Below are 15,858 nucleotides of genomic sequence, written 5' to 3'. Positions count from 1 at the left end.
CATTCAAGTCTGTGGAATAAAAAGCAGTCAATAATCAAGGTTAATCAAAATAAAGTTCAAATGAATCACTTCAATGAACAAGTCTGGCATAAACAGATATTAGAAACACATCTATTCCTTCTTTCACCCAATACAATATTTAGATCTGGATTCAGACTATCTAATCAATGTTGGGATGGAATGGCAAACAATACAAAATATGTATTACATTTTTATAGAAGTTTAAAGCACTGCAGCTTTCATCATTGAGCCTAACTTTGAATTCCTTACTAGTGTTACAGCCTTTGATGACAGAACGCCAAACATCTTGCCATCTGCTGGTTCTCAGTGTCATGCCATAAACCAGGTGTGAGGCACTTTTCTCTGACTCTGTACATGTGATTGGGACTTTGCAGCACCTATTAATTTCCCACTTGAAAGAGTTTAGAGCTGAGGGTTTGGAGGGTTAACAGCACATAAAAGAACATATTCAGATGTTATTCAGTAATTCAAAGGCCAGAAACTAATATTGAAATATTATAACAGACACATGCATTTCTTTAAATGTTTTCATTCATAAATGAAATTTGGCATATACATATTTTAAAAATATTTGAAGCACTTCCAGCTAAAAAACCTTGGACAGAGACCTCAACGAGGCATTTGTTAAAACACAAAAATAATAAAAAGACTGGATTTTTGGTGCTTACTTTAATGACTGACATTTTTCAGATCTGTCAAGGGAGAATATAGCCATACTCACTGAAGTACAGATTTTGTATCCAACTCCAAAATCGAAGCGACACTGCTCATCCATGGAGTAATTGATGCCGGGAAGTTCAGGGAGCTGCGGCCAGTCATGTTTGAAGGGATCGTCCAGCAGGCAGTCATATGAACTGTGAAAACCAAACAAAGTTACTAGAGCTGTTTAAGTAACCCAATAAATGTTTAATTTAATGTTTAATGATTGGCCCTATAAACTTTGGAAGCCACTTCTAAAGTTTAGTAGCAAGCCTAAAGTGGACAGTATGGTTTAATGAAAATGAGACTCATACTTTCTAGATGATTCAGCTGATTCATATCATTAAACAGAGCCAATACTGAACCCACAAAGAACTGAATCAATCATACTTCCTAATATCCATGCGATAGATAATTTACATTAAATCTTCAAAATCCTGAAGTGCTGAGTAAAGCCAGAACATGCAGAGAAAGTGCTTTCAAACTTTCAAACCACAAAGAGATTTTGAACTTCAAAAGTTTCCTTCTGCCACTGGCTAATTTAAGCTGAGGCCAGTGATGAGCTGCTCAAGGATTTCCAGTGAAAGTCAACCCTTTTATTATCAGAAATAAATCCTTCTCATCAGCAGCATTTCTTTATGAGCACTGTTCAGGTTAAAGGTGATGCAAGAGTTGAGTTCTGAGTAAAACACAAGAACACAAATAGAATGTACTGGTAAATGCAGATGCACACGCGATTTAGCTTCTGAAAATGAATCGATTTGCTTGGTGTGAATGGAAAAATCATTAATTTGACACTGCTCAAAGGCTACCGAGAATAGTGACCACTTCAAACTCAATAGACAATGCTGAAAAGGCTTTTCCTGTCCAAGAGAGCTACTCACTCATTTGTACTGGCTGCAGTAAATTGCCAAGATTCATGGATAATTTACATGTTGGTGGCTGACTAAATACTTTTTTTCCCCACTGTATATGTGAAAATCCTTAAGTGGCACTAGAACTTCTGAACTGATTGAGTGAATCAACGGATAATTTACATGCCCTTGGCCATGGCGGGATTAACCCTGAACATGGAACAGTATATATATGTGAAAATCCTTAAGTGGCACTAGAACTTCTGAACTGATTGAGTGAATCAATGAGGGTTAAATTGAGAGGTTTATTAGAGAAACCCGTAACCTTTAGACCAATGGTTTTCAATCTTGGTCCTGGGGACCCACCGCTCTGCATATTTTGCATCTCTCCCTTATTTAACACACCCGATTCAGATCACCAGCTCATTAGGTGAGCGCTGCATGAACTCAGCTGAGTGTGTCAGATAAGGGAGACATACAAAATGTGCAGAGTAGTGGGTCCCCAGGACCAGGATTGAAAAACACTATTTTAGACTAGAATATAACTAAAGACTTAGTCTGCTGACTGATAACACCATCTCATGAATTCGTTTTTTTCTTTGATAATTCATATATTTATACTTGCCATGGTCTTTTCTTAAAGGGATAGTTGACCTGAAAATGAAAATTCTGATTCTGATTCATAAGTTTTGTCCATATTATCAGGGGTGCACATAAGTGGTGCACATGTGCGACCAAAATAAAAAAAAATGCACTTGATAAATCAGTTTAGACTGCTCATTTCCATAACAACATGGTTGACAGCTGTTAATGTACAATCAACATTTTAGATCAACAAACAGTAATAATGTATAAGATTCCTATTCAAACTAAAAGCATAAATCTAGGCTTCACTTACGCTCTTCACCCGGCAGTGCTAAAAACCCAGCAGCGCATTATGTATGTGTGTGTGTGTGTGTGTGTGAGGACATACATTTGTATAATGACAAAGGTATGACATAGGAGAAGGAGATATTACAAGGAGAAGGTGACTTTTCAGGACATTACCCCATGTCCCCACTTTTCAAAACGCTTATAAATCACACAGAATGGAGTGTATTGAAAATCTGAAATAGCACAACGTTTCCTGTAAGGGGTAGGTTTAGGGGTAGGGTTGGTGTAGGGCAATAGAATATACGGTATGTACAGTATAAAAACCATTACGTCTATGGGATGTCCCCACTTTTCACAAAAACAAACCTGTGTGTGTGTATGTGTGTGTGTGTTCCACAGAAGAAAGTAAGTCATACAAGTTTGGAACGATGTGAGGGTGAGTAAATGATGACAGAAATTGCATTTTCAAATCAATATTATTTCTAAATCGTCTGGCAATGACTTCAAAGGAGGTTCAGATTCAAAACAGCCATTAAAAAGAGCTCAAACACATTTGTAAAGTGCTTCTTACAAAAACAAAACCATTGCAAGAGGTGATTAGTTAATATGCCACTAGAGCAATGGAGCAAATGCCATCATCATCATCATCATGGCTAAAGCAGCAATTACAATTTGCTTTAGACTTAATCCCTGTTGGTCATGTTGTCTGTAAACTCTAGGATATCACGACAATCTACTGAGCAGTTAATAACAATTATTTTATATTATATTTATATCAAAATATAAATATAATATCATAGGCATACCTGTGAAGAGACACGTTTTCATTTAAAATATGCACATAAATTCAAGGCCTTCTAGTTTTCTGGATAAAACCGAGAGAGGTATGAGAAGAGAGAAGTGTGAACTCACTGAATGTATCTCTTCAGCTCTTGCCCACTGCACATCGACCAGTGGTAGCGGTGGAAGGCTGCTTGCACCAGAGGGGCCATGACACTTCCCATGGCTGTTTCGTCAACGCAGCGGTTGCCCTGACCATCATGCTCCATTCCCAGTCTACAGACAAGGCATGATTATGGTAAGTAGGAACATAGTGCAGCAATGGCCAAAAGTAAAATTTTCTACTCCAATTAGCATAGCTATATCTGCATAAGGGCAACCTCCGGCAATTCCCTAATACTGGGTATGAAATTACAATATGACCAGGCGAGACACAACAAAGGAATGAAAGCTGTTTTTGGTGCTAATCTGAATCTTTTGGCTAACTAGCTGTGACAATTTGTCAGTCGTTTTGGTCATTTTTGCAGCACTGCAGCGAGTAGCTCCGCCCCCACACTGAAGTCTGATTGGACCAAAATCTCACTTCTCATGTATATTAATCATCAAACATGAATAAGCCTAGAAGAGATTCTGAGAAACAAACAAATATACTTACATATGCACATACATACACATTTACACTACTGCTCAAAAGTCAGGGGTCAGTAAGATGTTTTTCATGTTTTTGAAACAAGTCATTTATGTTCGCCAAGGCTATATATATATATATATATATATATATATATATATATAGTTTTATACTTCAATAGCAGATTTTTTAGCAGCCATTCCTCCAGTATTCAGTGTCACACAACCCTTCAAAAATTATTGTAATATGCTGATTAAGTGCTCAAGAAAAATGTCTTACTATTATCAATGTTGAACACAGTTGTGCTGCTTAATACTGTCTGTGGAAACCATGATAATGTTTTTAGAAAGTTCAAAAGAACAGCATTTTTTAAACAGATATATTGTAGAATATTATAAATGCCTTTACTGTCACTGTTGATCAATTTAATGCATCCTTCCTAAAAGTATTCATGTCTTTCAAATCTTACTGACCTCAAACATTTGAACGGTAATGTATTTCAGTCTGTAGGTTTCTACACTCTTTGCATATCTGACAATGAAGTATTGCTTATTTAATGAGAAAATATATTCTTAAATCACAAATGTCAAACAGATGGAGAAGTTTGCATGGGGACTGGTATGAAAACAGGAAGGACAGAGGCTTAAGAGGGAATCAATTTTATGTGGCTGCCAGCCAGAAAATGCCAATCTCAGAGGCCCTGACATCTCGCTTCGAATTAAATAAAATGTTATTTCAGTCTGTGATAATGCCAAACTGAATCAAAGACTATCAATAGGAAGGTGGTGAGATGCAGCAGAGTAATGATAGTTTACCAGCCTTTGTCATCTGCTCAATGAAAACTAGATGAAAGCATTTGAAAGAAAGAGATAAACAGACAGAGACTGAGACGTTTGAGAGGGTAAAGTCCTGGAGAATAGTTTCAAAATGGAGAAGAAGATAAGGAGGTTGACTCCATGACTAATCTCTGTGTAGGTGGTGAGTTTTTCTGAAACCCTTTTGAATGTTAGATGCCTACAGACTTTAAGCAACTGTTGTCAAAGGAGAAATTGAAACCCACAAAAGGGATCTGGCAAGACAGTGGCCAAGGACTCTTAAGCATGAGCTCAAAAATTCACACGAGAGATGTTTTGAACAACGTGAGAGACTGACTTTAAATCAAGGAAGATGATAAGGACAAAGTATTATCTATCAAATATCCTGACATAAGCAAGTTCACTTGTATGAGACATTGAAATTTTTGTGTCCGAAGTGTTACCCTGAATAGAGCCCTTACCTTGAGAGCATAAAGTACATTAGCTATGGGATTTCATCTGAAAACATGTATATGCTTTAAATCAGTATTAAAACTTTTTTTGAATTAAAATGAGAAATCACAAATAAAACATCAACTGGAGTGACAAAAAACACTTGACAAAAGCTAACATCAATCTGAAATGGCTGAAAAGCACCTGTTCGCGTTTAAAAACCTACACATGTCCTGTCTCATGGGCTACAACAAAGGCAGAAGAGAAGCCGTCTTCATGATTGAGGGTGCAGCTGCGGACAGGGTGGCACATCCCGGTGACAGGGGCATATCCTGAGAGTGAGTGAGTGACAGAGACAGACAGAGACAGACAGAGAGGATGAAACAGTTACTAGGGTTTATTTATTCTGTCATAACTTGCCTATTGAGTCTATATTCTGACAGCTTGCTGCTTGGTGTAATTGTCATAATTTGAGCAGAGCGATGCTGACAGCTCTGCAAATGGTTGTCCATCAGAATCCATCAAGTAGTCAAGACACCTTTATTTATATAGCGCTTTTAACAATACAGATTGTGTCAAAGCAACTGTACAGCATTAATTAGGAAAATAGTGTCAATAATGCAAAATGACAATAGTAAACACTCAATTTTCAGTTAAAGGCAGTTCATCATTGAATTCAGTCATTTCATCATCCAGCTCAGTTCAGTTTAAATAGTATCTGTGCAATCAAGTCGACGATATCGCTGGAAATGAAGTGTCCCCAACTAAGCAAGCCAGAGGCGACAGCGGCAAGGAACCAAAAATCCATCGGTGACAGAATGGAGAAAAAACCTTGGGAGAAACCAGGCTCAGTCGGGGGGCCAGTTCTCCTCTGGCCAGACGAAACCAGCAGTTCAGTTCCAGGCTGCAGCAAAGTCACATTGTGCAGAGGACTCAACTGGTTCCTGTGGTCTTGTCCCAGTGGCCGTCTAGGAGACAATATGATTCTTTTTGTTGGTTTCTTTCACTTGTTTTAATCTGTTCTCTAGAGTTATGGCATGTATTGGACCTATCTATCTATCTATCTATCTATCTATCTATCTATCTATCTATCTATCTATCTATCTATCTATCTATCTATCTATATATAATGGAACATTTAACCCTTAAAAATATTAATTAATTAAATGTATCATATTTTATACATAAGGCTTTTACATTATGATAAAAAGCCATAATAATAATAATATAAAATATATTCACCACCATTCAAAAGGGAGTCAGTAAGGTTTTGAAATTGTTTTGAAAGAAATTTCTTCTGCTCAGCATGGTTGCATTTATTTAATCAAAAATACAGTAAAAACAGTAAATCTACCATCCGAAAGAACTGCTTTCTATTTGAATATATTTTAAAATGTATTTTGTCCTGTCATGCTAAAGGTCCATTACTCCAGCATTCATTGTCACATGATCCTTCAGAAATCATGCTGACTGCTGCTCAAAAAAAATTTCTGATAATTATTAGCTGTTATATATAGCTGAAAATGTTTATGCTTCTCAATAATTGTGTGGAGGTGTTTTCACATTTTTCGATGAACAGAAAGATATAGAAATAGAAATGTTAATTATTTAAAATGATTTAAAATATAATAATTAGCTGTATGCTAATTATTAGTAAAATGCTGTATTAGCATTATTGTCTTTACTGTAATTTTAAATGCCTTATTGCACATTTAGCATTTTTATTGCACATGTACAATGCAAGACAGGGAACATATCAACATTGTAAGGCACACCACACTGACACACAAAAAGCTTTGAAAAAAATGTTTTTAATTTAATGGACAGCACTAAAATAGTAACTATTTTGAGGAACATACATATCCCATCTTTCTATTTAGTTTTCTTTTAAGTATTTGAAAGCAAATTTTGAAATATTCTCACAAAATCTAAGAAATATAATAAGTTTCTTCCATTTATGTGTGTAAATGTGATATTTGCCCACCAAAATTACCATGTTCAGTTATATATATATATATATATACATATATATATACATATATACATATATACATTATATATATATATATATATTCTCAATTCTCTTTGACAAAAAACACTTTACTGTCAAAAAACAAAAACACTTTACTGTCTTTTTTGATCAATTTAAGCTTTGAATTAAAGTATTTAATTTCTTAAAATAGTACCTCCAAACATTTCAATGGTACTGTAAATATAATAATAGTCCTCATTATAAAAACAAAATAATAATCAACTTTAATATTCATAGAAGACGATTAGACTACATTTTATCTGATGGGGGCGGTAAGGGACCTGGATAATGGGTGGGGGGTCGCTGGCCCAAAAAAGGTTGAGAACCAATGTAGTAGATTGTTAACAGTTTTTTCAGCAATGTTTTGATCATGTTGATAATTTAGAGACCTTAGCAATGTGCTTGAAACAGGATTATTAGAGGGGGAGGAAACCAGATGGAGTCTTTCATGCAAAGGTGTCTGTGTGTGCCAAAACAATGTCACCTACCATCTGTCATTACACCACATTTCATTGTGTTGGACAAAGACAGACACTTTGTTCTAGTGTAATACAGTGAAGTGTGCAATTGATCTAACATACTGACAATCTGTCATGCAGTCAAGAAGAATCAATCACCAACGAGTGTCAATCAAACATATACTGTAAATACATCAAATTCATATAAAATGCAAATGAGTTATGTGAAAAGAAAATTTCTCAGTTTTTAAAAGGAAGTTTTTTTCTTGTTAATGCCATTTGTTGTGCAAAGTGATTTGGATAATTGCACTGGTTTTCACGTGTCTGGGTGGAGGGGGCGTAGTGTCACGTAAATATTAACATTTAATGCAATAACATTCACCATAGTAGGATTTATATGTTCCTCAAAAAGTAAACACTGATGCTCTATGAATTTTGCTTTATTTGTTTAAGCATTCCGATCAGTCAAACACAGAAATACTGGCTGAATTAAAGGCCTGAGTTTGTTACCTGTCCAACCAATCCACTTAGTAATGCAAACGGTACACAAATTATTTCACTGTTAAAGGAATAGTTCACTTACAAATGAAAACTTTGTCATAATTTACTCACCCTTATGTTGTTCCAAACCTGTACGACTTTATTCTGTGAAACATATTCTAAAGAGCATTGAGAAAAAAAACCACAATGTTAACCGTTTGGGAAAGTTTATTTTCGGATAAACTAAAAAACTAAACTTAAAAAAAAAAATGCATTTTTGAGAAAGTTATAGTGTTTGAATGCTCAAGTGGCACTGAAAAGTGCATTATAATTCAAAGTCGGCAGCATCGCTTGGATGCAAAAAAAAATAAAAAATCCTTTTTCAGTGCAGTGTTCAGTGTGAAACAGTATATTGTGACTGATATCAGACAGCAGGGACTTTGGCTATGTTTGTAAGCACCATGCGCCACTAAGAATGAAACAATCCTTTGATGCAACCCTACAAAACTGTGACAGATGCTCAACTGAAGATCTCAGCTCTTTAGCTACATTCATATCTGGTGTCAATAAGCCAATAAAGCACACTGGCACTGAATAGCTCAGCATGGCCACTGCCAGCCACTGAATGTGTTGCATGTAATTGGAGAGGCCAAAGAGCTCTTCTCGGAAGATTAACGAGGGCCATGAGTACAGATAGTGGCATGATAAGGGAAATGTCAGAGTAGCAGTGACAGCATAAACACTTCAAGCTGAGATCAGTGCTACTCTTCTCAGGAAAAGAGCGAGTTTTCCTGTCAGGTTGAATAGATGTTAAATGTGCACTGTGAACTTTGTCAGTGCTGAAGGAGATATGCTCTGAGAGGACTGCTGCTTCAGCAGCTGCCTCGAGCCTTAGACAACAAAATCCCCTTTTCCTATGTGCTTATGTAAGTGCGCTTTCATGTCTCTCTGCTATCCTTTTCCAATGCTGTGAACCTCTTTACACATCCACAATCTGTCTAAAGTAGAGCTTGTACACCAACCAGCATTCTGTCAGGCTGGTATTTCATAGAGCATTGATGAGGTGCTGACAGAATCCCGTGGGAATTGTGAGGGAGTATTAGCGAGAGAGAGACAGTGAGAGAAAGAATGAGCTTTTTCACGGAATTAACATATCTAAGATGTTCAATTTTGTGTGTGGAAAATGATATAGGATGTGACAAGTTTGAAAATCAAAAGCATGTCAAACCTTGCATGCCAGTGGGGCCGAAGCCTTGCCGGGTCAAGAAGATGGCGTGGTCGTGATGCTCGGAGTGCTCTGAATCCTCTTTCTGTTGGATGACTGCCCAGCGGCACACGTTTTCTAGGCTTCGCGAAGGGTTGCCACCCTCAATGAGACTGATGGACTGAGAAAAAAATTAGAGACTCATTAGGGGACACTTTAAGCATTCATTAATCTAAAAAACAGCTTAAAGTGACTCACATCGATCACTGGGGGTCTGTTTATGTAATGTTTTTAGATAAACTCCTGTTTACTAACAGTCAAGAGAGCAGTCGAGATTCTTAAAGCTGAAACTCAAAACTTTTTGTTTGTAAATTACAGTACAATAAACTAAAATGCAAGTTTGCGGGGTTGCTGCTTTTTCCCTACATTTCAGCTATTAATCACATTATGTATGTCTAATGCAGAGAACAAACTATGTTGCAATTATTTGTGTATTGCAACACAGACATGAAATTACCTCTGTATTTGTTGACTGCATTATGAGCTTAGAAAATATTTATGTATGTTTACATACAAATGCGAATGGAGAGAGGTTTGATACACTCATAATTGGACTAATAAGAATTTAAGCGAATATCATTTATTATCTTAATGAGTGCTGTCTCTGTGCTGTGATGCGGTCGGAAACCAGATTGAAAATTGTCCAGGTATCCATTTGAGTTTAAGTATTTGTTCAGCTGATTAAAGACTACCTTTTCAATAATCTTTCCTATAAAAGGAAGATTTGATATTGGTCTATAGTTGCTCAATATGGTGTTATCAAGATTTCTCTTTTTCAGAAGGGGTTTAACAACTGCAGTTTTCAGGGAGTTTGGAAAAGTCCCAGAAAGAAGTGAGGCGTTCACCACTTCTAAGAGATCTGCTTCCAAACAGTTAAGCACCCTTTTGAAAAAATATGTGGGAAGTGTGTCAAGATAGCATGTTGACAATTTAAGGTGCTGTACTATTTCTTCCAAAATGTTGCTATCAATTTCTTCAAAAGCAGACATAGTATATTCTTTTTGATATTGTGGTCGAATATGTCTTATATATGAATATATAAGTGGCTAAACTGCAGACAGTATGCTTCCTCATAGCTAATTATTTCACATTTTTCAACTGTGGTGGCAACTGACCTGTGCTGAAATTGGGGAGGGCTTTATGTCACATTAGCTCTAGTGGAAAGAAATTGTCCCATGTAACTTATTTAAGACTCTGGGCAAATAAACTTTTTTTCCAGCAGTAATTCTTTTTTTTTTGGGTGACTACAGATGTTTTAAAAACAACTGGCGTGCTAGAAGACAACCTATATAACTGTCAAGTGTCGGCACTTAATCCATTTCTGGATGTTTACCTAGAAATGCACCTGGCAACATTTCAGGGTTATTATTGTTAACTAAAGCCCAAAGTATGCTTCCTTTTTTGTACACGTACGCTAGCGTATGCTTGCAGTCAAACGTGCGCCTTTCAAAGTATACCTTATTTAATAGCACATGCATAAAAATCAAAGTATACTTTAGGCTTAAAACGAAAACCATTAAAAACATTTATGTTACTTGAAATATAAATACAAAGAGAAAGAAAAAAAATTTATTAGCATCTCAATGACTGTTGGATAATGAATAAAATAGCACTGCAACATTGTTGATGGTGGGTGAAATACTGGTTATTACCACAATCTACGCATAGGTTCATACAGGAGTTTCTATAAATCTATATATGTGACTACACTAAAGTTATCTCATTTTAATTAACAAAAAAAAACATTGTAAAAGTTGCAGAGTATATGCATATACAAGAGTATAAATTGTTATAAGTGTGACAATTAATGGGTTAACATAGGGTCAAAGAGGGTGGGAAATGGTCATGAAAAAATAACTGGTTTTGGCATAAAGCATAAGTCATTAAAATATATATGATATGACCTATTCAAATTTGTTTTGATAGAGATGTTTAATAGTTATTTACCTTAGCATATCCAAGCATGATCATCCTCACAAGCACGACATTAATGTGCACTCCTAATGATTCATCATGGTAGATCTCATTCACCTGCAAACACATGATAAAACATTATTTATCACCTAAACTCCACATAATAAAACAACAAAACACTGATCCTGGCACAAAGGGGGAAAAGGGATATCAGGCAAGGATATAAGTTGCGTCATCCTCCACCTAGTCATCTATGACAGCTACTGATTTGATCAAGTCCAGGGACTGCAGAAAACAAATAAAGCTGCTATATCCCATTTCTAAACCCTCACCACCATTGACAATGAGCAAAAGAAAGCAATGTTTTTTCTAAAACAGCATCGAGATAAAGAGAGCAGGAGGAAAAGGGATCTCAGGCCTGTAAGAGTGGCTTTCTGAGGCATTATAGAAGGCATTTTTAGACAGGTCTTGGGGCTACGGCTGGCATGGAAAAGCCTATGAATGGTTGGTAAATGAAAGGGGTCCAGTGTTGAGCTGGTCATACAGAGGCCTTTTAAAAAGTTCTGATGTTTTTCCTTTCCCACCTAGTTAAGAGGCTGCTGTGTGGGGTGCTGCATTTTGGAGGCACACTTTTTTCTGGTTGAATATAGGGTGTAGTGCCATACCCAGTGACTACGTCATAAATGGCACAAATGCTTCATCAAAACATTTTCTAAAACTGGCCACACATAACAGCAAGTCACCATAAGTTTTCACATACACCCATTACATACATGATATATGCCAATGAATCTCTAGAATTTAACAGACCACCAAAATCCCCGCCCATGACTTTTGTTAACTTTTTCTAAGTGACACAACTTTTTCCTAAGTCACACATCAGTATAGCCATATGATTAACCTGGCTGGTTAACTGACTGGACAACGGGAGTTACAATGGAGTTTTCTTGCTGTGATGCTGATATAATACAGTAAATAATACTATTATATAACTAATAACTGATATGATAATTGAACATTTTGAAGTTCTGATGCAAACACCTCAAATTATGACTGTTGTTCTCATGACATTGAGGCCAATTGACCCAGTTAAGCAGTTTCTAGCATATAATTCTGCAAACAAAAAGGTCACGTTGTCCTGATCATCTGTACGTCAGCGGGGAGAGACAACTCTGTGGTGGATCTAAATGCATATCTGTGTTCAATTTGTACTGAGATCTCTTCTCTTGTTAAAAAAAAGCATGAACAATCAGATTGAGCATTATGTCCATGCATGCAGGACATCTGCCATATGGTCCCTTTGTTCTGCCATATTGCACTGGAAAAAGAATCACACCATTATTATTAATAATAATAATAATATTTTATATTTTGATATATGTATTTACTTTTTGTATATTGTTGCTTTCAGTCCCTAAAACACAATGTGATAAACTGGAGAAGTATAATATACTTTTTTTTTACCCTAAACCTTGCAGAGGCTGTCAGGTCTGCAACGAACTCTGCACTGGAAAGGTGTATTTTTACTGTGTATTTTTTATATGCATTGACTGTTTGGTCAGATTTTAAAAGATGAGGAGGGCCACAGAAATAAAAACTATGCCTCAGCAGATCTTTGTTGCTGTAGTGATTTGTTGTAGTAAGCAGCAAAAAAATAAATGTACCCGTGCGAATGATTAAATTGTTCACTGGCATATGAGCACAGATTGCCTCAACGATGCTCTAAATCAGCAGAGGACGTTAAGTCTCTTACCAACTGCCCCCTCTCTTCTTCCCAGCCATCTCATGCAATTAAACAGAAGCTCTGTTTGATTCAGAAAATTGTCATCTTCAGGCAACATGGCTTTAAATAAGCACGCAAGGCACCTAATCACAGAAGTCTGCTTGTGTGAAAGTTGCATTTTTATACAGAGCTCATTACATTCTGAAAACTCAAACCCATTCCAGTTTAATGAGGAAAAATGATTGTGCATACAGAAAAAGAACAAATAAATATGCAAGTAAGTAAATAAATAAAACCTCAGACCCATAAGAATGGTTCTCTGAGGCATAGAAGGTGTTTTAGACAGGTCTTAGGGCTACAGATGGCATAAAAAAGTTAATAAAATAAATAAATGTAAACAAACAAACAAGTGAATAAATAACACTGAATTTATTTATTTATATATATATTCTGTATGTAATTTGGGCAAAGCTGCACAGTAATATCTCTCTGTGGAGGTATTTTATATAAAAATCCAACATTACTGACATCAGGGCAGAGCTTTCAGTGGAATACATACGAGTGAAAAGAGAAGGTGATTGTACTATCGATGGGCCAAACATTAGTCTGGGTTTACTGAAAAATTATAGTGTACATCTCATCAGTGCACTGGTGAACAGAGCAGCAGGGACATCTACTGGAGGAAGGACTTCTGAAATTTAACCTTAAACTTTACTAGTGTAAACGAGCCCATAGATTACATGCTGAATCCCCAAAACCTGATGAGTGACGCTATTATACACCGATTACACAGAGCATGTGTGGTCATGTTTCAAAACTCTCCTCAGAACAGCGCCATTCACAAAATTAGTAATATGTCAGTCTTGCAGAGATAATGGGGTCCTCCATTTGAACAAAGGAGACTAAATTTTTTTCTTGTGCTAGCCTAAGAATGTGCTTTTCCTCCCAAAACAGAAAATGTCAGAGACATGATCACATCTGGACAGTTTCACCCCTCATGTGAGGTCAGTCTCTTTACAGAAGCAGCTTATTGACATATTTGTGTATAAGCAAACACTGACTGCCGCCATCTACTTTCTGTAGGCTGGCAGAGAGGTATTTTGTCATCAGTATATCATCTTGAAATGAATTCCTCAAATAAGTAAGGACACTTATGGCGCTTTTCCACTGCATGGTACGCCACGGTACGGCTCGGTATGGTTCACTTTTTGGGGGTTTTTCACTGGGTACGGTACCTGGTACTTTTTTAGTACCACTTCGGTTGAGGTTCCAAGTGAACGTACCGTTACCAAAACGTGACGTGTAAACTCTGCTGATCACGGATTGGCCGGAGAGAATCGTCACTACCTGCGTCGCTGAACTTGCGACACAAACACAACAGAACCGCTAGATTTAAATCAGCACAGCCAGCGAAGGATCGAACGCAACTGTTTTGAACGAGCACACCTTTTTTAACAACCAAAAAGTGGCTGTTTCATTGTCTGTTGAGGAAGTACAGACGTTCCTCTCGTTGATAGCAGAGGAGCAGATCCAGCGAGCTTGACGGGGCGACGCGGAATGAAAAAGTTTTTCAGGAGTCGCGGCAGTAGAGGGGCAACTATAACGACATGTGAATAATCCCGCCCACTCTAAAGCGGTACTGAACTGCAGTTGAAACACAAGCCGAGCAGAGCCGAACCGTGCCGTACCGTACTGAGCCGAGACGAGTCGTACCACGCAGTGGAAAAGCACCATTAGACACCACTGCCAGACTGCCTTCCATTTACGTGTCAGAGGACTGAATCAGGAGGAGAGTTAATAGGTTTTATGAGGAGGAAAATAATTGATTGCTCAACAATAAAGAAGGCCTGATGGTCAAGGGCCATCATTAGACAGTTTTGGGCCAGTTGAGGGGATTTAGGGTATTTAAATCTAGGAATCTGCATGTTAAAAATAATTTTCTTGCAGTTTTATAAAATATTTAAAAATGTTTTTAAACAAAAAAAGCAAATAATATTGACACTGCTACTACTACTACTAATATTACTAATAATAATAATTAATATTATTATAACTTATTCATATTTATTTATTAGTACTTATAAAGCACATATTAATGCCTTATTCTGCATGAGCATATTGTAGATCCCTTAATCCTACCCCATACCTAAAACTAACAACTACCTTACTAACTATTAATAAACAGAGTGTGTATATATATATAAATCAGAAGTTTATTGAGGCAAAATTCATAGTTATTAGTTAGTTAAAAGTGTGACCAAAAATGTTTTATTTCAGCTAGTTGGCACTAAGTTTATTACAATTATATATATATATATATATATATATATATATATATATATACACAACCCTCAACGGACACCTTGGCAATTGAATCGCCATTGGCTAGTATATATTTTTTTGTTTACTCGCCAGACTGAAATACTATACTTAGGCCTGTCACGATAACAACTTTTTGTTGTGCGATATATTGCCCCAGAAATAATTGCGATAAGCGATATTATTGTCATTTTAAAGACCATTTTATGCCACTGAATATATAATCATAATGTAACAGCATAATAATGCAAGAAGGCCTACACACTTCCAAATGACAACAAACTTTTAATTTGTAAGAATATTTAGATTATGGAAATTAAGTATCAAAATATTAGATCCCTTAAAAAACCTGAATAAATAGTAAATAAACAGTAGAAAAAAGAAAAATGCACAAAGAACTTGTATGGAGATTTTTCCATACAGATTTTTCCCTGACCTTCTTTTCTCTGTAAATGAAGGATGCACACTATTGCTGAAAAACACAATTACTACTTAGCAGTCAGATGCCTGTATGCAGAAAGGCACAGATCCCTAAACAAGATCAAATCTGCAGATGAAACTTTTTT

The 15,858-nt window shown here is 36.4% G+C and overlaps 1 protein-coding gene across 1 annotated transcript in view; it reads right to left on the bottom strand.

Annotated features, from left to right (window-relative positions):
* LOC107558022 (A disintegrin and metalloproteinase with thrombospondin motifs 3-like) overlaps nucleotides 1-15,858 on the bottom strand; it is a 95,150-nt gene that overhangs the window by 15,334 nt on the left and 63,958 nt on the right. Inside the window, exons 6-10 of the mRNA XM_016241623.1 lie at nucleotides 11,284-11,367; nucleotides 9,301-9,457; nucleotides 5,329-5,434; nucleotides 3,360-3,503; nucleotides 743-875 (exon numbers count right to left, since the gene is read on the bottom strand). Of these exons, the coding sequence (XP_016097109.1) occupies nucleotides 743-875; nucleotides 3,360-3,503; nucleotides 5,329-5,434; nucleotides 9,301-9,457; nucleotides 11,284-11,367 (624 nt within the window). The remainder of the gene's footprint in view (nucleotides 1-742; nucleotides 876-3,359; nucleotides 3,504-5,328; nucleotides 5,435-9,300; nucleotides 9,458-11,283; nucleotides 11,368-15,858) is intronic.

Source organism: Sinocyclocheilus grahami, unplaced genomic scaffold (genome assembly GCF_001515645.1).
Source record: "Sinocyclocheilus grahami isolate Dianchi unplaced genomic scaffold, SAMN03320097.WGS_v1.1 scaffold629.1, whole genome shotgun sequence".
Classification (NCBI taxonomy): Eukaryota; Metazoa; Chordata; class Actinopteri; order Cypriniformes; family Cyprinidae; genus Sinocyclocheilus; species Sinocyclocheilus grahami.
This window is presented reverse-complemented; position numbering and strand designations above follow the sequence as displayed.